General features: G+C 35.4%; 1 protein-coding gene across 2 annotated transcripts; it reads right to left on the bottom strand.

Moving 5' to 3' along the window:
• Positions 1 to 60: 60 nt before the first annotated feature.
• On the bottom strand, positions 61 to 21,764 carry hcrtr2 (hypocretin (orexin) receptor 2). Of its 2 annotated transcripts, none has more exons than XM_017308853.2 (7): positions 21,139 to 21,764; positions 9,888 to 10,054; positions 6,176 to 6,419; positions 5,374 to 5,489; positions 3,400 to 3,620; positions 3,038 to 3,159; positions 61 to 2,028 (listed from the first exon to the last, which is right to left on the bottom strand). In XM_017308853.2, exons 1-7 carry the CDS (start codon positions 21,353 to 21,355, stop codon positions 1,859 to 1,861), a joined length of 1,257 nt encoding a protein of 418 aa, XP_017164342.1. In that variant the 5' UTR covers positions 21,356 to 21,764; the 3' UTR covers positions 61 to 1,858. The 2 variants fall into 2 exon arrangements, with proteins under 2 accessions (XP_017164342.1, XP_008428021.1); XM_008429799.3 differs by having other exon boundaries at positions 9,888 to 10,066; positions 21,139 to 21,758.

Here is a 21,764-nt window from a genome sequence, read left to right as displayed (position 1 = left end):
GGAGGCGTATGAAAATGTGCAAATAAGCTGTAAATAAAAAGTGAATATCTACCCTAAATATATTGCACACTGAAAAAATAATTTATTGATCAATCACATACAGTTTAAGCACTTTGATTGCAGATGTCAACTGTAATGAAGAATGTTTAAAAAACCCATAGAACAAATTAACAACCACAATATCCCTGTTTAGATCACAAACAATAAGAAACAAAAACAAGACACAACATTTTAAACCAAGTAAGAAGGTACATCTGCATGGAAGAAGCAAAATCATTTGTTTAAATAAATGAAGCTCAACACCGTAATGCTTCAAATTATTGCAAACTTTTTTTTTTTTTGCAGTAACATCAAAACTCGATAGTTTTCAATTAGATGATCAAAATGTTAAATTATTTTTTTCAAACGTATAACTTTAACATTGCAAAAATAATCACAATAATAAATACAAAACAAACAAGAAACACCAATAGTGTCCACAATTACTTTCAACAAAGGAAACCTTGAATAGTTTAGCTGGTCAGAAACACAGTCCAGCACAAGTCAATGAACAGACATAAAGCAGAGGCTTCGAAGCCAATTTTCATCTTTGTTTTCTTTGATTACAACATGATTGTTGTAACCTGTTGACATTTCAACAGATGCAGTGATTGCAATACTGAATAACATTGATTAAGCAATAATTCATTTAATTATTTTGGGAATTTGTGTAATATCCCTAAGAACAAAACGATGCATGACAATCAATCCTTCACTAGATTTTTTTTTACACTAATTTTTGTAAAATGTTTCCTGACAGAAAACGTCTTTTACCTTGGAACAATAAAACATAATAATAATGCTCTACACAATCTGGACCTATGTAAGTTTAAATAAACTGCCATGTCTTAGTAGGTTTAGGATAAAATTTTAAATGTTAGACATGACCTTCATACTTTGTCCCTGATTTTCATGAAGCTTTTGGTTTATGTTCTCTAACCACCTTCCAATTTTTTTAAACAAAGACATATTTGAAAAACATATAATTTTCCTTTTGGTTTGAAAATATGCACGCTTCAGTGGGTGTAAATACGTTTACCCTGCTACCTGCCTGCTAATAGATTTTTCTTTCTATAGCAGCCTGACATACTTTTCTGGGGGATACATTCTCATGCTCACACAATAAATTAATAAGACTACCTTAAAATACCCTGAAGCATTCACACAAAATATTATTCCCATAAAGTAGGAAATTGCCATTTTACATAGATTAAGATTCAAAAATTTGACTTCTGTGGTTTGCATGTTCTGGCTAAAAGGTGAACTTTAATATTGCTGTTAACAAAGTTTACCACCACTACTAATACTGTAATTTGGGAATTGTAATTATTTATTACCTTTACATTTTTTTTTCATATTTTCAGTCAATCTTATCTCACATTTGCAGTCTTTTACCAGCAAAACTCATTGAGGTTCTATGAGCAACAAGGGACTTGATCTTTTCAGCCACAACTCCTCTACTAGAGCAGCATAAATAATTAAATAAGTAAATAAATACATTGATTGCTGAAACAAAATATATTTTTGTTTAAATATGGAAAATAGTTTATCTTATTTATGCGTGTAGCAAAACAAAACAAACACTGAACATTAATGTTGTGTCATTTACAGTTTATAGAAATCCATCTTTTAAAATTAAACAGATTTGATCACAGTCTCCAAAAAATAATTTCTTAAAGCTCTTTGAAAATGTTCACTAATATCCCATCGACTCTTTTGTAACAAGTACTTAGAGAGTTTTTAACATTCTTCAGTGTGATTCTTTGCCATCTCCATGTCCTTGAGATGGATATTTAAACCTCTTACGTGTATTTAATGTCTACACAATCTGGTCTGACAGCCGTGACAAGTTGTCCACATTATTAACTTGGGTTGACATGGACTTTCGGCTGTCTCTGTTTGCTCTCGTCCTCATCCTCGTGTTGTTGTCTGGCTGTTGCCCGTAACAAGAGCAAGAAAATGCTGATTTAAACTCCTCGCGGAACTTCCCTGGAAGGAAGGCAAATAATATTAAATGCTTTGAATCATTGGCATTTCATGTTTGTTTATTGAAGAGGGATCATGCACACAAAAAAACATTTTTGTTCAAAGAGCCAAGACGAACTGCGTTAATTAGTTTTTTTCCAGCTAATTGTCATCTGCTGTCCCCATGTCTGATGCAGAAAGGATCAGTAGTGACAACACATTAATAAAAGAAAGATAAAATGTTGAAAAACCACATTAAATGGAAGATTCAAATTGTATGATTTAATCTGAAATTCAAAATCTAAAATCCTAAAAGTCTAATCTCGTTTGTTTTATACTGAACCACAATTCTTTAAAATGCAGGTTGAAGTTTATAAAAGCATATTATTTCTTTACAGAAAGAGTATTTTCATGCCCATCATTATTACCTCTAGAACTAGCATAAAAACTAAGCTGGCCAAATTGACTGACTGATACTTCACATCCAATCTTACTGAGTTTCAGCTATTTTGCAAAAGAGAATTGGCAAAACAATCTCTACATTTGCAAAACTTGTAGAGACACCCAAAAAGACAGAAAGGTGTAATTTTACAAAGTATTGACTCAAGATAACTGAATTTTAAAAAACAGTCTACACCACACCCACCAGATTCTTATTTATAAAAAAACATAAAACCCGCTGGACCTTTTCCTTTCACGTTGCAATTGTGTGAAGCTTGTGCGTATAATATGAACAAATTCAAAAATGTTAAGGGTTTTGTCACTTTTGCAAGTCAATGTAACCTTTTATTGCCCCTCAAACTTGTTTCAGAACTTATAACTAACATATAAAAGTCCAATCCGTATGTGAACAAGTAAACTCAAACCCATGAAGAAATATATAAACTGTACAGGTTGGATTATCAACACACTGTAGATTGGAGCTCCAATGATTTGGGTAAGTGTTAATATAAAACTGTTCACTAGAGGGCAGTAATAAACCTGCTTTTTCGTGAAGAAAACGTTAAGAGACAAAGGAGATTGAAAAACTCACCACTCAAAAAATTATAGATGATAGGATTTGCTGCACTGTTTGCGTATATTAGCCAGTGTGAAAAAGTGAACCATGCATATATTGTTTCTCGGTCATTTGTGTTCTTAAAGGTGCCAAAAACCCTGGAGGTGCAAAAGGAAAGATGAAAATAGACATCAGGTTTGTTTAGTCATACACTGTTTTGTCAAAATAAGCCACAATTTCATGCATTTAAAAAAATCTACAGCAGTCATAAAGATGACAAAGGAATTAGGTAAAAAAAAAAAAAACGATTTTGATGCAAAGGTCCCCAATCCTTTAGTTCACAGTGCATTTTCATTGGCTGTTGATGCTATAAACAGAGGAGCTGAAGAGATTATTACCGTTTCAGGATATTGAGCACACTGATCGGTAAGTAGCAGAGAGCAAACACAAAGAGCACAACCATCAGCATGCGAGCTGTTTTGCGTCTGGCTCTGATTTGTTTGATCTCAGCGGAAACTGTGCTCGTCTTCACCCCTCCAGACTCTCCCGATCCTGAACTTGGAGCCGAGCACTGGATAGTCCTCCAATTCCTCTGAATCACCGATGTGTTTCCAGGAATCTAGTTAGTGAATATATGCATATATCAGAGCCTTTCAACAATAACCATAAACGTATAATAATACTGTATGCTTATTTTTGACATCATGAGACCAGGAAGCACATAATTTTAGGCTTAGTGAGGCAACTAATGGAGCAGTTGTTGGCTTTCCTGTGTCATGATGAAAGTGGCTAACTTCTTACCCTGGTTAATATCTATTATAATATTTGCTCAATAAAATAGAACAAAATGGTATAATGCCTTGAAGACTGTTTCCTGTTTTGGATGTAGAGTTGAGATGTAATCTAGATCATTTGGTTTTCCCTGATGAGAGCATTTATCATGTAAATCCTCTCACTCAGCTTAGATGAAGGAGCTGATTAAGGCTACTGAAGAGTTAAAAGTTAATGTCAAACTCTGCTAAGACTAAAAATGCAAAAAAAAATTAATAAAAAAATCTTGCTGTCTTTACAAAATACTATAAACTCACCAGTTTATTTTTATTTATCTAACACAACATGTACTAACTGGATATTTTATTAGGCTTAACTGTACTCCTTATATCTAGGTATCTATGCAGGGAAGGCATTGAGCTGAAATGTAAAAATGACCATCAGATTGAATCAAAGGGTATTTAGGTTGCTATGAATGTGACTCTTTGACTATTTAACTGCTTTTGCCTGGGTTATACAGAATGGTTCGACAGATTGCAATCGTCAACTGGGAGTAGTTTGGAGGACAATGCCTTGGGTTAAAGTGAAAGATCCCTTGTCTGCCCGAGTCACAGAAAGTAGAGATGAGATACTCAATTTAGTTGTTAGAATGCAGGTGAGTTTCCCCAATAACCAGCTAAATAGATCATCTGAGACCTGAGAGGAGTAGTACTCTGCAGGCTTAGGGACCTCTAGACCCCTGGGGTTGAGAGCAGGTTAGGTGTTTACTTTTCAGAGTAGAAACTTAGTTGGGAGGACATAGTACTTCAGAGAGTGAAGAAAATTAATAGCTCCTTTTAATTTCCTTTAATGAAACCCTACAACAGTGATACTTACATGAACTTTACAAGGTTGTGTAGAGATACATATATAGGAAGATCATTACATTTCAGAGAGAGTAGTTTGAGCTAAGGATCAAGACAATGGTGCAAATTACACCAGATCCCAAAATAGATGGTAAAAAATGAACTCAATTGAAACATGATAAACAATTGAAATAAAATAGAGAATTAGTCAATATAGCACAATATTGAATACAATATAATACAATATATATATATATATATATATGCAAAAAAAATGCAAAAAAATTAATAAAAAAATCTTGCTGTCTTTACAAAATGCTATAACCTCACCAGTTTATTTTTACTTATCTAACACAACATGTACTAACTGGATATTTTATTAGGCTAAACTGTACTCATTACATGTAGGTATCTATGCAGGGAAGGCACAAAGTGAATATATACACATTCACTTTGTGGTTATCTCAGGGTCTTAATGTTGAACACAGCTAGTAAAAACTTGCTAAGATATACTGTATACTATACACAAACATATTATATATACTGAAATTAAATTATTAACCTAAACCTTTAATTTTTATTCATTTTTAAGCTGCACAAGATGATGTATTTTAGAGAATCACTGAAGAACTATGATGTTGAGCAACCTAACAGCCGCATCAACAACAGAAAGCAAACATTTTGAAATTGCTCATCTCAATTATTAGAAATTGATTTTTTTTTTATTTATTTTTTTTTTAAGTTTGAGATACATACCTGTTGGCACCACAGCTTGTGAAAAATCTGAATATAAGCCAGGACCATGAGACATAATGGAGCAAAATATGTGACAATGAAGAAGCCAGTGTGGTAGACTTTTGGGTAGACCTCAGCTGTAAAAAGAAAACAAAAAAGAGATAAAATAATGAAAATAAGAATAATCAGATTAAAAAGAAAAAAAGAAAGATCAGGTATAACGGGTTGCTGAAAAAAATGGGGAAAAAAATGAAATTCATTTCGACTGCAGATGTGGGAGCACTGCGGTGTAGCCTACACATTAATCACTGCATTAAAAATAATTTGCAACTTATCTTAAAAGAACCATGAAACTAATTACTCGCTGTAAAATGACACTTTATTTCTGTTTATCCATCAATAAGTTCTTACTCCTTGTTAGAAAAATGAAACAAAAGGTTTCTGCCATATGAAGGGAACCTTTTTCTGCAGTCACTTTAACAAGGAATTGGTTTAAAAAGCTTTTCTTTCTTTGAAGGCAGTAATTACAGAAGCAGTCTGACAGGATTACCCTGAAACCATTTCAAGCTACTCGCTGTTCTGTTTTCCAACTCTGCACACAGCGATCACAGCATCACAACATTTTAGTGAACTCACCGTCTCCTGCTCTGTTGTGCCAGGTCCAATTTCATAAAACAACAAATCAAAATACACTTGATTTCTATTTTTAGATTCACAGATGTCACATTAAATCTTCTGCTTTATGGAGAGAATAAGAGGTACCATTTGGTTTTTTTTTTACATGATTCCTGAATATCTTTAAGGAAATAAAACAACAACTAACCTCCCCAGTGTTCATCACAGACTGTGAACAGGCTGGTTTTGTTTGTAAGTTCAGGCAGCAGGCTGCTGCACTCCATCACAACGGCCTGTGGTATCATGATGATGCACGACACCACCCAGATAGCAATGATACTTTTGCGAGCCCTCTTGGCTGTGCTCTTGAACTTAAGCGGGTGACAGATAGCGTACCAGCGGTCTTGAGCAATACAGCTCAGTGTCAAAACGGACACCGAAACTGAGATGGTCTGTGGAAAAACAAAGTAAAGCAGGAAGAAGCAAAAAGACATTGTGATACTTTAAATGTTTTTTTTTTTGTTGTTGTTGTTTTTCCTGTGTTTAAAATGTAAAGAAGATGAATTACATCTCCCATTTGCTTGGAGTCAGAAAACTTGATTTTGATAACAGATGCATTTAACCTTTATTGGCATGTTTGCCAAACCCAAAGAACTGAAGTTATGTTGTATGACTGATTGTGGTATGTACATGTTTTTTTTAGGTGTGCCATCTTAAAAGTTTTACTGGTCTGGCATGACCATCAATATGAATATTTTCTAGGGGACCCACTGATGACTAGAATTAATATTTGCACCTTGGATCCATACCATTCCTACCAAAAACTTCCATTGCTTTATGGTTAAAAAACAACGGAGGTAGGCTCATTTAGCATTTATTTCAAATAATTCCAAATAACAAACACAAAGTAGCTCTTCTGTTTTCTGATTCCTTCTTCTACATTAAACATTAATTCAGAATGAAATAAAACTCTTAAGATGCGTATTTATTTTTTACGAAAAACCTGTAGAAAAGAAATATCAAAAGTAAGCGTTACATTCAAGAGGAGCTTTCACTTTTAAGAGTCATTAAAAGTGAAAGCTTTTAAAGGCAACGTAAGCCTTTAAGAGGCTTACGTTGTTTGCCTCATAAAGCTGCCGCATATAACGTTCATGAAAAAATATGTTCATTTCATATTTGTTGAAACTGTCACTATGTCAGGACAGTATGGTATGAGACAATCTGTCAAAAAAAATTTAACTCCTCTGTCTACACCCACTGCAAATATATAAAAACGTGTCCTTTGTAAAAGTTACAGACTGCAGCTTAAATATGTAATGCAATAATGTGTTTTAGAATCATTTCCTTGTGATAAATCTGCATTTAAAAGCCATGATGACAAATCTAAACAGTACACATATTTCAAAGTGTATAATATATTATAAAAATGAACTGTGAAATGAAGGGGAAAGAATGCTAAATTTTAAAGTAACATAACAGCAGGTGCATCTTGTATGATGAGCCAGAAGTATTTTTCTTAATAAACTGTCTTTACAATAAGGAAATTCCAGATGAAAAGTACATTTATGTTGGTTTCAAAATAACCCCCAAAATCCTGAGATCATGTTGAATGAACCATCCAAATAGACATTACTGAAATGCAACAGCAAACAGAAACAGGTTGACACCAGCTCCCTGCAATTCCTAGATCTCTGTCATGTTTTATTAACTGGCTTACATGAATTCCAGTAATCAAGCTTCACTGCATAAATAGTTGTTTCTCCCTCCAGCCAGTTATGCTTTTTTTTTTTTAGTTCATTTACAGTTTAAAATAAATTAACATTGTGCACTTCCAGTCCTCATCTCTAATTTTGGAACCTCAATATAAACATAAAATATGGTTTTCTTCATATGCAGATATGGTTTACGTTACCTATGTGACTCTCAGAATGCAAATAGGTAGAATAATTTTGAAAGGTTTAAAATGTTACACCTGAGTAGTTCTAAGTGCATTTTATGAGACTTAAATTAGTCTGACAGTGAGCAAAGAGGACACCCTGCTCTCACTACGACTAAACCCCTGCGGGAGAATGCCAATCTGCAAAACTGGACAGATGCAGAGCTTGTTGTTGCACTAGAACTAATTGAGTTTGAAGGTGCACTTCTCCAATTTGCAGTGAACTTTAGTCAGTATTAATTCCTACAAGTCTGGAAGTTCAAAATCTGTGATCATTTCCTGTGGGAAATAAATGTTCAGTTCAGTTCTTTAGTTCAAGCATTAGGTTGGCAGATGCATACAGATGTGCACCTTTTCTGGCCACATTCAAAGATTCAAATAAACGATTTAACAAGCACAGAAAAGAACACCAGAAAGGATAAAAAAACATGTCTCTGTGAAACCCCACCATTGTTTTTCTTTTTCAGAAGTGATGATGCCATTCTAAGTTATTGTTGTGTTCCTTTAAGCCTAACCTTATCTGGATGTACATGTCAAATATTGGTCTGACATTCCACAAATGACCTTGATGGTGCATTTGATCTGAAACCAAAGTGGAATTTAACATTTTGTGTCAGAAAATTGAATATTAAACCAACTAAATTCCAACCTTGCAAGTTAAAGATCAGCAAGTCATCAGAAGTTTGATAATCCATCTGACTGGAGTGAGTAAAACGTGCTCCATATATAATCTCCATTTTTTTCCAAATATTCATTTAGACAGTGAATAAACAAAATGAAAAATAATAGTTGTGTTTGGATGTGAAGAAGAACCCATTGCAGACTTACAGGCAGGGAGGATCAGCATGAAGTGCAAAAGGTAATGAAAGGTAGGTTAACCTAAAAACCAATAGAATGGTCCCTGTTGAGACAAACAGGGACCATTATATATATATATTTATATATATATAAGCAACACTGATTGACCCGACGAGGGTCCCCGTTGTCAGTCAGTGTTGCTTTCTAAGTGGACAGTGGACAGTTTGATTTCACAGAAGTTTGATTTACTTGGAGTTTTATTGTGTTGTTTAAGTGTTCCCTTTATTTTTTTGAGCAGTATATATATATATATATATATATATATATATATATATATATATATATATATATATATATATATATATATATACATACATACATACACATTTGCATGTATTACTGAAAACTGCCATATACTGTGTAATGTAATGTTTGAATAAAGCAATTGTCAATAACAATAATATAAACAAACAATCTTACTAAACATGAACAAACTAACTTAAAGGTAACTGAAGTATATTTTTATACCAGCAAGCAGGTCAAATACCATTGGCTGTAACTGTGACGCACATGTACAGTTTTTACTGCGGTAAAAAATAATAATAAATACATTTCAGCAGCTCTTTGAACTGTTCACAGCAAATGTTTTTGATTTCCAAGCCCCCCTGTTCAGCCTCCAGAACGACTGTTTTCATTGAATTCAACTGATGTTAAAAAGTAGGAAAATTGCATTCTGAAAACATTAAGCAATATTTAGCCTTTTACTAGGGCTTCACTTGTTTTCAATGTTCAAAGCAGAAAACAGAAAACAATTTATTTTACTTTTGGTTGCTTCAGGTGTTTTGCATTTTAAAAAGACTTGATAGGCATGATCAGGCTAATGCAGCCAAAGAGGCAGCACAGCATGAGAAACATGAAAATGTCACATAAATTTTATTACCAAATTAAGCCCTCTTAGGTCTCCCAAAGCAGCCAGAGGACAAAAGGATAACTTCAATAACAATGAAGACCTTTAAAATACTCCAAATCCACTAAGAAATACTATGAACATTTGAGCTAATTTCCAGCTAAGTAAAATTGCCTGGCTGGGTATGTAAAACGTCACATTGACATTCTTAAGTATAGTTTAAAGGGATTGTTGGATTTTAATTCAGTTTAAAGAACAATCACCTAAAAAATTTCTTACCTGGAGATAGGGGACAATTTTGCAAAGAGTTTCACCAAAAAACCAAGTCTCTGTGATGTCAACCACAAGACTCGCAGGCAGACAAATGATGGTGACCAGCACATCAGCCAGGGAGAGGTTTACTATGAAGTAGTTGGTCACTGTGCGCATGTGACGATTTTTCCACACTGCAAAACAAACTGAAAGAAATGAACCATCAAAGATGACTTAAGATCTGAAAACAGACTAAATACTCTATTTATCAGAGGAATGTATGACACACCACAAACAAGTCTAGAAGGCATTTTTTATTTATCTTAAATCTATAACTATTGGAGTAAAGATTGCCACTTGCCAGTCTTTTTTTTTTTTTAGACACTAGAAATGGCAAACATTGATGTTTCCTCTGTTTTTGTTTTGCTGCACCATACAATGTACTTTCATGTAACGTACAGGAGATAAAACATGTCTGTGGAGAATCTGTGTTTTAATGGGAAGACACAGATGAGCTGTGGTGAGAGCAGTGAAGAAACCCAAAGCAGGAGGAACTATCAAAAAGAAAGCGTCAATGCTGGGATTCATACCGATCGATGAGTGTTGAACGTTAACTGTAGCTGTAAACTAGACTTCATAAGTTAGCAAGGATGACTTTTTAATGATGTGTATGTCCTCACACCAAACAGATGGATTCGACATGGGTCCTCTGCCTCCAGCAGATAACAGAAACAAAGTTGGTCTAATTCTTGAACTTATTACTGGCTTGTAAAATGTATTAAGTCCTACTGTAATAGTAGTAGCCAAAGTTCTGCTGATATTTACAAAAACACCCAAGGCTTCCTGCCTGCAACAACTTCATGAGCATCATTATTTTCTCCACAGCATAGATGAACTGAGACACAACCTCCACAATTTGAGCATTAACCACCCCAAAACACTGACATGTTGGTGTCCTCATGACAGCAAACATGCACCGCTATAAACATTAATTAACATACTTTGAAGCTACAACCTCAACAATTTGAGTCTTAAGCAAACGTGCAGCACTCTGAACTTTAATTAACATACTTTGAAGCTAATTAAAACAGCTAATAAGGGTCGGCGTATTGAGTGTTCAGAGTTCATTTCCTCTATTGGATTGATAGTCTGCTATGTTGCTTATTTCTCTGGAACTAATATTGCTATCTTCAAACATATAACTAAACATTTTCAAAATATAGTCCTGAATGTCTGTTTAGTGGGGTAGAAACAGTGCTTCATGTATTTGATAACATTCTGTAAAACATTTTGCATCACTTCACAGTATTCAACTGCAGACTGCATGCTGCTCTAATCTACCACTAGCAGCAGCAATATGTGAACATGAGGCGTTTATGCTCTTTTGCAATAAAACTACTCACCATGCAGAGGAACTAAGCGCCTTTTTGTAACCTATCTCTAAATTATTTAAATAAGTCCATCCATCCATCCATCCATCCATCCATCCATCCATCCATCCATCCATCCATCCATCCATCCATCCATTTTCTTGCACCCTTGTCCCTTAATGGGGTCGGGAGGGTTGCTGTTGCCTATCTCCAGCTAACGTTTCGGGCGAGAGGCGGGGTCACCCTGGACAGGTCGCCAGTCTGTCGCAGGGCAACACAGAGACACACAGGACAAACAACCATGCACACACACACACACACACACACGCACGCCTACACACACACACACACACACCTAGGGGCAATTTGGAGAGGCCAATTAACCTGACAGTCATGTTTTTGGACTGTGGGAGGAAACAGGAGTACCCGGAGAAAACCCACGCATACACAGGGAGAACATGCAAACTCCATGCAGAAAGACCCCAGGCCGGGAATCAAACCCAGAATCTTCTTGCTGCAAGGCAACAGCTCTACCAACTGCGCCACTGTGCAGCCCTATTTAAATAAGTTTAAACCTAAAACCAAAACAACCAATATCGGCAAAGGAATGTCTCTACTTGGAGATGAATTTGTCATTCAGAAAGAAACATTAACAGCGACATAGATTAAGACACTAAAATGGGAAACATTGCAAATGACGACAAAAAACGAGGAATGCCTCTCGTCCGTTTTTAAGAAAACTCTTCAATCCTGTTGACACCAAGGCTAAAAAAGAAAGAAAAAAAACAAGCTGGTGTTCAATAATTGGAAAAAAAAAAAAAACAAGCAAAAAACAAAACATGAAAACATATTTTTAGAGCAATAGTTGTGAACAGAAGAGCAAAACTGTCTTATCTTTTAGAACCTTTTTTGGTTTTGCATGGTTATTAAGAGAGATGTTTTGTATCAGTGAAATAAAAATATGTTTTTACTTTTAGATTGTGTGTTTTACATTTCAGACTAAAACACAGTGTGGAGTGTGGATAGTGTTTCCCACACAGAGTAAAACACAGTGTGTATAATGTGTCCTTGTCTAATTTTACACAGGGAGCCATACTTCTACTTAAAAGAATGTAGATACTTTTTTGACACATCTGTGCATCAAGTGAACTCTTTCAAGTAAGTGCATAACTAATTTTAGGGTAAAGTTGTGTAATTAATTAATATCAAGTGAGCAAGTGAGCATCGCTCCTTCACCCTGACGTTCCTTCCCTCGGGGTGGGTGGGAGGGATCTGAGCATAGGGACCTACGTTCTGTGTGCCTGTTTGCCAAAGAACTAGCAGACAAGGACCACCAAGATATTGCTGAAAATGTATTCAAAACAATATTTTCAGTCCAGTTATTTCCACTTGCACTTCTTCAATTCACACAGGCATAGGAAAAGCATACAAACACATATTTGTTGCGTGCTTGACAGCATAGATCAATATTTACTCGACAATATAGATCAATATTTACTTTTTGTGTAGCTGTAATTGGATTGTTAAGTATTTTTTTTTTGCTATGCATCAATTTCAAAATAATGAGGTTTCTAATCATAAAATACAACAGAAAGCAAATGTATCTGCTTTATCATTTATCTATGTATGTTGGTATAATCAGCACACTGATTACAAAGAACAAAACCACAGAGTAAATCTCAAGCGTGCCGAAAAAGCAGTTTCGCAAAAATACAAATACAAACTTCCTGATAACCGTTTCCAGATTGGTCACAATGCCATGTTCAAACAAACATACTGTAGTTTTCCTTAAGGTTTTAAATCATTGGTCAGACTTGGTAATATTTACATATTGTGAATACTTCCAGGTAGGGGTCCAGCTAACAACTTTGTGATAACATTCAAATGCAAACTGAGCAGTCCAATTTTGTTGTTCCTGCTGATACTTTTATATTGGCATTTCTACCTAACCCCCTTAACTAAAATGTACAGACACAATACAAAATCCAATAATGTGCTAAATAAATAGACAGCATTTAACACAAAATTAAATGGAGGTCAGGGCACTTAGTGGAGGGTTCAGACCGGAATCTGTAGGCAAAAGACAGGTTGGGGTTCAGATAGCAGATATGCATGTAATTATTCACAGTGGGCAAGGAAAAGAAGGAGGGTATGAATCATGTCAAACCAAGAATCACAAGATCAGGGAAAGTACACTGAATTTCTACTGGCAAATGTGGTCGATAATCTGTCAGGGGAGCAGAGATTGGAGAAGGTTAAAACAGTGCAGGACACGGGTGAAACCGAAAGAGACAAATAGACACGGCACAGGCGGGTTGAATCTCACTGATTAGGAGTGAGAGACTTGCCATGAAAAATACAATGACTTGAAAACATGAAAGAAGTACAGGCATGGCAGAACAGTGAATCATCACAGTTTAACGAAGACGAATGAGCACATCATTTCTGTTTCTAGATGTTCAAAGCTTGTTGAGACTGGCTGTAAAATTTAGTTCTACAAAGTACTCTTGTTTTATGCAGATGTAGATAACACTTTTTAGTCATTTATTTAAAAAAAAAAGATGAAACCATGACTAACTTTCATTTCATATAACAATTATACAGTATTTAATGTTGTTCTATCACATAAAATCTCAGAGTACTGTGTAACCACAAGCTTTAATGTAGCAAAATGTGGGAAAGTTCAAGAGATGATAATACCTGCAAGGCACTGGTATAAACCTTGTTGATAAATTGTGAAGTGATCAGCTAGTTACTAAATGTTTTCAATACTGGAAACCTTTATCAGTCTAGACACAAATATACAGTCCAAGCTTTGCTAAAAAAAGATGAGATACGGAAGTGTATCAAACAACATCCTGCAACAACTTAGATTTCTTAAAACTTAGATTTCTTAAATCTAAGTTGTGCTGTGCTGTTAACCCAAAAGCAATGGAGCAACATATAATGGATTAATTGTAATGTTCGATTGTATTTATTTATATCCATCTACTCTGTCACTAAAAGACAACTGTTTTAAGTTATTAACAGCAGAGTTGTGTTATTTTCATCTTCTTAATTGATGGTACACCTTTAGTTATTGTGTTTTTTTGTATTTAATATTTGATATTAACAGTATATTTTCTACATCAGTTATACATTTTTAGGAGTATATCATGTGCCACTGAAGTGTATGTCGTTGTTTTGTAGATATTGAATTTGTAAGAGTTACGGCAACTTGTGTGCCTCTCACTTCCTCTGTCATGAATGAAGCTGTTGGGATCAATGTTGTAAATCATTACCAGATCAATAAAGTCAGGAACTGTCCCAGATCTTGTCTGAAAAGAAATCAAAAGTCTGGGCTACAAAAGAGGTCGTTCAAGCTCTGAAGCCACAAAAGGATAAAATGATTTTTAAGAATCCATTGAGGCTCTTCAACAAAAGAAAAATGTCCCAAATAAATCTGAATTCATATAGAAGCTGCGCATTCTTGTAAACTTCTAAAGCTGCAACCTAATTTTAAAGTGATTTACAAAGTCAGAGAGGGTAAAGAAAACACCTGATTGATTTAAATCAAATGATGCGATTCATCATATAGAAATTCAACTGCCAATGAACATTTCAAATGTTGTGCAAAGAAAGACTTTACTTTTTTATAGATTACACAATCAAAGCAAAATTAGTTATTCCTAGGGTTTTAAATTGTCATGTACTATCAGTACATGTTTCATAAAACACATTTTCAGGAAACACCATGTTTTTAGCTTGAAGCTGCAGCAAAAGATGCTGCAGCTTCAAGCTTCTCGGCTTGTCTTCATGTCGTGCCTAATTTCATGCAATAATGTTATTTGTGATATTTTTAAGGCTTCAGAAAATGATTACTTGGCATGAGGCTAAATGACAAAGGCTATTGTGTGGATTTCATTTTCAGAAAAAGCATTCTGTCACATTTTTTATAACCCGTGAAGCAAAAAAAAGAAAAAAAACATTTGAGAGATTAAACTGTTGACTCTGAATTTATTTAATCTCAAACAATCCTAACGCTCACAGTTACCTACTGAGTTTCTGTAGTTACAAAATAACTTACAGCTGCAGCATGCTTGATGATGCTCTCTTTACCTCATGCAGACCTCCCTCCTGAAGCTCTCACATACAGCTGGTGGGGCATTTGTAGAATATTTGCCAATTATATTTTGATCTCCTTGTTATGGCCATATTTAGCTCAGCTTGTAAGCCATTTTTGTCTTTCTTTCCATCCACTTTTTTTGCAAGCAGACATTTTCATTGTGTTAACTATTTTGTATAATTTAAGAATGAATGAATTAATTCATTTAATTACTTCAGACACACATTCTGCCACAATAAAGTTAATTGCATATGTGAATACCAGACTACATTACAAGTTTATAAATTAAACAAGTAGATAGTAACCATTATATAAAACTGCAACCCAAACTTACACAAATAAACCACCTCATGCGTCAGAAAAACAGCAGAACTCGTCAAATCATATCTCTTCTCCATTCTATGGTATTTGACATGATTTTTTTTTCACTTCATGTTTTTCTCCTAAATCAAAAAATGCTCTTTAGTCAAATGACATGATATAAAAATTCCAATTTCTTTTTCATTCACTTTTTTTTTTTATTGTGCTATGTCATAATCCTGATTTCTTTGATTTCTGTCTCTTCTCTCGCTGTTCTTCAGCTCGTGTAAGGACTTTCACACATAATACTGCACTTTGTTGTGAAATCCATCAATTTGCATTGTGTACTCTCTCCAACAGCAGCCGGTTTTGCACTGAGCAGAGCAAAAGGACATGTGGAGAGCAGCTCCCATCACACCACGGACTGCTGTGTTCAGGTCTAACTTGCAATTTGTTGAACTTTGTGGAAGGAGAGCTCATTCAAAAGCTCCACATGATTCTTTGAATCCTGGGGACTCATTCTGATTTTTCTCTTGTTTCTGCTCCTCTCATTTCTACTATTTCAGGTTTAGTTCTGAGATTTTATGTTTTCACTGCTCTCTCAGTTAGATAAACTGCAAACAGGAATTAGTGTTGTTTTGGAGCTCCAAAGATTTGCAGTCTTTACATCCAAACAGCTTATAGTTTTACTGATGTACTCAACCTGGTGTAAGAATTCACTTTTATTTTTCATGCTAGTCCAAGATGAGTGAATGCTGCAAGTCCATGACTCAATGCAATCTGCTGGGTTTCCTGAGATAAGCAACTTTTAAACTAATTTGGATGGTCAACTGACCTGTGTACTGTTTGACAACTAGGATTGATTGAAATGTATGTGGGATTGAACTGAAAGTGCCTCGAGATAATATTTGTTGTGAATTGGTGTCATATAAATAAACCAAATTGAATTTGTTTAGCCATTCTGCCATGTTACTTTTCGTCAAATTTAACTACCCTTTTCTTTTTCCAGATGCAGTAAAACTACGAACTGACACTCTTTTCTCAAGCACTTTCCTGTTTAAATATTGTAAATAAACTTCTTATTTGACTCCGTGTCCATAGATTAATTCTGCATGTGGGTCAGCAAATTATCTTAAAACATGACAGCATATTTCTACGTTTGGTTATTGACATGAATAAAGCTATCATAAAGCTTTTGAAGGCAGCTATGTTTTCAAATTATTCGCCAATAACAAGAGTGAAACATGAGCAGATCAAATTCAAAAACAATCAGGCCACAACCAGTTAATGTAGAATCAGGTTCCGTTCCGAACAGCCACTGCGCATTGCCATACATGAGACATCATCTTGATTACAAATTAACTTCTAGTTCTGCTTGTTCTCTTTTTTTTAAAATGCCGTTTGATTTGTAATCCAAGAACAAATTTGCAGATCAAGAACAAATCCCCTCTGAACAAGACAGACAAATTTCACCAGCAGAAACACAAGCGGACTGAACTAAGGTTAATCCTGAGTAATGGACTCATCCTAGTGTATAGGATCATTTTTATTGCTTTTCACTGCCAGCAGCTGTGGTTTAAGATATGTTCTAAAGGTTTCTCACTCACTCTCTCTCTCTCTCTCTCCATATTTTACTATGGAAATAGTAAAATATGAAAAAGTGTGAATTTGATTGAATTTTGCAGAAAATTTTCTTTTGGTTGTCAAAGTCTGAAACCTGCCTGGCTAAGAAAAATACACATCTTCTCAAGTCAGGCTTGATTTTCAAGCAAATGACCATTGGGAGGGTGGGGGGCCGGGGGTGGGGGGAAATATTGAAAAGATGGTAAATAGGGACATATTGCATGCTAATAAGCTTGAGAGAAAAAAGACCACAGGAACTCAATTATATATGTCCATATTTTTAGATCCTTTTAAAAACCCAGCATGGTCTCTACCCTAATAGTTTAAAGGATTCCTCTTCACTCTGCAGAAGCTGACAGTGAAAACCTATGTAGTTCAGTTTACTGAAATTTAGCTCATCAGTCAATACTAGACACATCTTGTTACTACTAGGTTTAACCCTGTCTCACATTTAGGGTTAAAATAATTCAGCATTGTTTTATACCAAGCAGAATGTTAATATGCTAATTCAGTCTTGGAAACTGTAACTACTGATTGAAAGGAGATATTGATCGAGGGGATTTTTGAGTGACTCAAATCGATGTACTCCGTAGGGGTTGTGTCATCTTTCTTCTTAGATGTGGCATTTCTTGAGCAGAAAAAAAAGAAAGACATTAATTGTAAAAGATGGTAGCACAAAATAACATTTTGATTATTATTTCTTGCATTTTTCTGAAAACTGTAAAAATCTCTGACTCCCTGGCTGTTGCAAATGATTACTGTCACTAATCATAATATAAAGGAGCTTCGTTAATCACTCTTAATTTTAAAGACAATTAAAAGCAACACACGTTGAGAAACGAATTAAAGTTAAAGGCACAAGCTCGGCAGATCAACAATTACTTTAATAGAATAATCATTCCTCTTAGTCCATAAAACAACAATCCAGGAGAGTGACTTCAAGAACACTTAAAGAAATCTGCTGTGGCATGTGCAAGAACATTTCTCCATTATTTCTATCTTTACGAGAAATGGAGCGCCTCTGTAACACAGCCTATTGAACATCCAGTTTGATCTGTTTGATCTATTTGTTCTCAGTGCTATACAGAGTGGTGGTTTTCACTCCTGGTTCTCAGAACCCAGTACACTGCATATTTTTTGGGGTTTTCCTTCCTTCACACACATGACTTAAGTGTGGGAGATTACCAGACCTCTGCAGATCTTAATGGCATGCTGAGGAGATAATTAATTTTCTGATTCAGGTGTGTGGTGGAAAAAATAAACATCTTAAACATCCTGCTGACTACCAGAAAAGACGTTGATTCAACATTGATTAGACATTAACATTTCAGCCATTAGAATTTGACCACAAAACATTGATTCAATGGCATATTTTCAACATTGGTTAATTGGCTAGAACTAGATGATGGTTTAATGGTTGATCCACCATCAATCGTTGACCTTAACCAAAAATCAACCCTTTTGACCACATGATGATATTGAATTAACATATTTTGCTATCTGGGAAGACACCCTGGCATGTCCAAATTTGTATCATAAATCATATGCACCACTGGTTTCTTTTTTCCACTCATCGTAAATAATATGGCTTTATTTTGACAGGCTAATAGTTGCAATTTGCATTTAAACTGCAACCAGGTAAATTCATAGAGTTCTTTTATCACTTAGCAACAAGCACAGTTGAAATTTACATGCAAAAATCTCCTACTCCAGCTGGGAGCCCAGGTCATTCCAAGAGACCTCATTGTGATTTTGCATTTAGTGGTGTGGTAAGCACTGATTGTTCCCTGCAGGTGCTATAGAAAATTCTTGTGGATTAAAAACAGACTACTGTTGAAGGATGACAGCAGACAAGTTGTGTTTGCATTATGCAAGATGAGAAAAGTTATTATCAGGTCATTACTTCACATTTTTATCAGTTTTGCATTTATTTTTTAGCTGTGTCGTAACTGTAGAGTGTGCAGCGTCTCAGAGATGTGACGCCCCTGCTGCAGAAATGATCAAGGTACGTATGGCACAGCGAAATATGTTTGTCACACTAAAACTAAATTATATAATACTGACAAAAATAAAAATACCATATTATCAATACTACTAAATCTTTTAAAGTGACTATAGCAATAGTTCATAATATTACTCAAGTAAAATTGAAATGTAAGACAACTCCAATGATTACCTTTATTTCCCAAAATGTTACTCAAGTAAATGTAACCACTATTGCCTACATCTTAGTTGGGGGTGTTTATCTTTCACATATTTTTATTTAACTTGGCTTTTTAGCAACCATATACAATCATAATGTCACCCTGTTAGCTCTAGCTCTACAGGCCACACTGATGAAATCTGCTGAAACATGGTGTTAGGTTTGACAAGTTCATTATAAAACACCGCTTTGTATTTAACGTCACTGTGACATTCATAATGGTATCTCCGCTGGATGTCTAAATAATTGAGTGAGTAGTCCGAAAAGTTGCAGTTCAATCATCCACTAAATATTCAAATTATTTTATTATGTTGAAATGAAAATCTGCTGTATTATTAGTGTACTTTAATCATCAGATCAAATTGTGAAGGTCCTGTTGATTGATTACACTTCACACAGATATGAACCTTTTACTTTCAGAAGGACAGTTATAAATGTGACTGGCCCTGCAAAATGAGAATATCAAACTACTCACAAATTAATCACTCCCACATATTGTGTTATAATATTCTAGACCTGCTGGACATCATGCATTTCTAGAAGGAACGAGGTGTGCTGCACAGTCTTATCCCTGAAATTGCATGGAAAATGTTCTGGTGCATAGAAGCTGGTGAAAGAATTATAGTACTCACTGTGAAATAACGTTTGTTTTCCTTTCCACCATACTAATGTTTAATTACAATTTGGTATTAACAGCCATTAAATGAATGACATTAAAAATTATATTTAATTTAAGTACTGTAAGTCGTGTGCCAATCATGTGCTGCTGGCTCTTTAACCCTGCAAATTTAAAAAAAACTGCAAAAAAAAAGAGATCATATAAAACTCATTGACAAGAAAAGGTATAGGAAGACAGGCACACAGGAGCTTGAATTGCAACAGTTTCCCTAAATAAAATAAAATGGCATGAAAAAGAGCCTTCACAGTCAAATCCGAGTGAGGGACGGGGGAAAGAAAAAAAACATATACATGTACAGAGACAACAACAACAAAATGAAAATATATTTCAAACATTATTAATTCATGGCTTTAAAAGCAAATATTTTCTTTTCTTCCAAGCTTTTTATGCATGAAGGCACATGCACCTGATAAGTCAGGTCCCCCAATCTGCTCATGTTTAGCCTCAATTATGTATATCAACCAAAACATTGAACAGCCAGCTGCATGATAAAAGTGCCTTTTCTACTGTCATTACTCCCCGTGGCACTTAACTTTTCCAAGATTCTCATGGAACTGGGCAATCAAAGGAGGAGATGTGAATAAAGCAAAAGAGGATGCAGGTTAAAAATGATGGCTAAATGTCAATTTCCAATTCATCCAATGATCAAACCAGAATGAGAGCCCATCTATATGCAAGAGTGGAAAAAGACTTATGTCAAGTGTACACGGCTGCCTTTAAAATTGAAATGCGCCTGAACATATCGCTTTGAGCTGCACTCTGCTGCTCTGCGCTCTGGGGCTCTGCATGCCGCTGCATCACCAGATGCGCGTCTGACATTCTAATCACAAACTAACACTCTTACGGATTTCATCAGCATGGATTAAAATCTTACTTGCCTTTCACTTATAAGTTCATTCAATTTGTTCGAAGTGCTATTTGGAAGTGTGTTTTAAGGCTTTCTGCAACATTCGTTACGCATGAATGGAGTGAGGAGCGCAGCATGACATTCCACTTACCAAGCGAGTTTCCGATCAGTGAGACAAAGAACACAACTATGTAAGCCACTATTAGAACCCACTCGTACTCCTTTGGGTGTAAGTAATCGGTCCAAATGTATCTCAGAAGTTCGTCGTCCTCATCCATGGTGGAATGCACGCGCGATCCCGTGTCATTTCCCCCGTGGGCGGGATAGTTACAGTCGTCACAGTCTGCATTCTCCGTGATTCTTGACATGCTTCGGGTTAATATATAAGCTCTGAAATGCGGCGAAGGGACCGTGCGTCTGCGCTGATCGGAGGTGGTTGTGCCGATTGGTAACCAGGACGCGGAACCGTGGAGCGATGATAGCGTACTCCAACCACCTCGTCAGAATGATGATGGTGTAAAGCCCCCTGTCTCCATCTACGAGACAGGGCCACACTCCAGTGTGGTAGCAGGTTATGGAGAACTTTAAGGGATAATGGAAAATAGGCGGAATATTTACTGAGGTCATTAGTCCGCTACGAATTAAAATGTAAGAAAAAAAGAAATGTTGAGACATAAGAATTAAGATACCTATTTTTTTTATCGTATCGTTTAAAACATAAAACGAAAGGAACTGAAAAAAGCATCTACATTTTGTCATTGAATGCACCACTGCAAA

Source organism: Poecilia reticulata, chromosome 15 (assembly GCF_904066995.2).
Source record: "Poecilia reticulata chromosome 15, P_reticulata-male-v2, whole genome shotgun sequence".
Classification (NCBI taxonomy): domain Eukaryota; kingdom Metazoa; phylum Chordata; class Actinopteri; order Cyprinodontiformes; family Poeciliidae; genus Poecilia; species Poecilia reticulata.
Note: the sequence above shows the minus strand (reverse complement) of the source record. Positions and strands in the feature narration are given on the sequence as shown.

Coding starts and splice junctions, on each gene's coding strand:
- hcrtr2 (XM_008429799.3), bottom strand. CDS start 21,355: ATGTCAAGAATCACGGAGAATGCAGACTGTGACGACTGTAACTATCCC. Junction 5,490..6,175: donor CTGTGATGAACACTGGGGAG/GTTAGTTGTTGT, acceptor TTCTTTTTACAG/CTGAGGTCTACCCAAAAGTC. Junction 3,160..3,399: donor GTGCTCAATATCCTGAAACG/GTAATAATCTCT, acceptor TTGCACCTCCAG/GGTTTTTGGCACCTTTAAGA.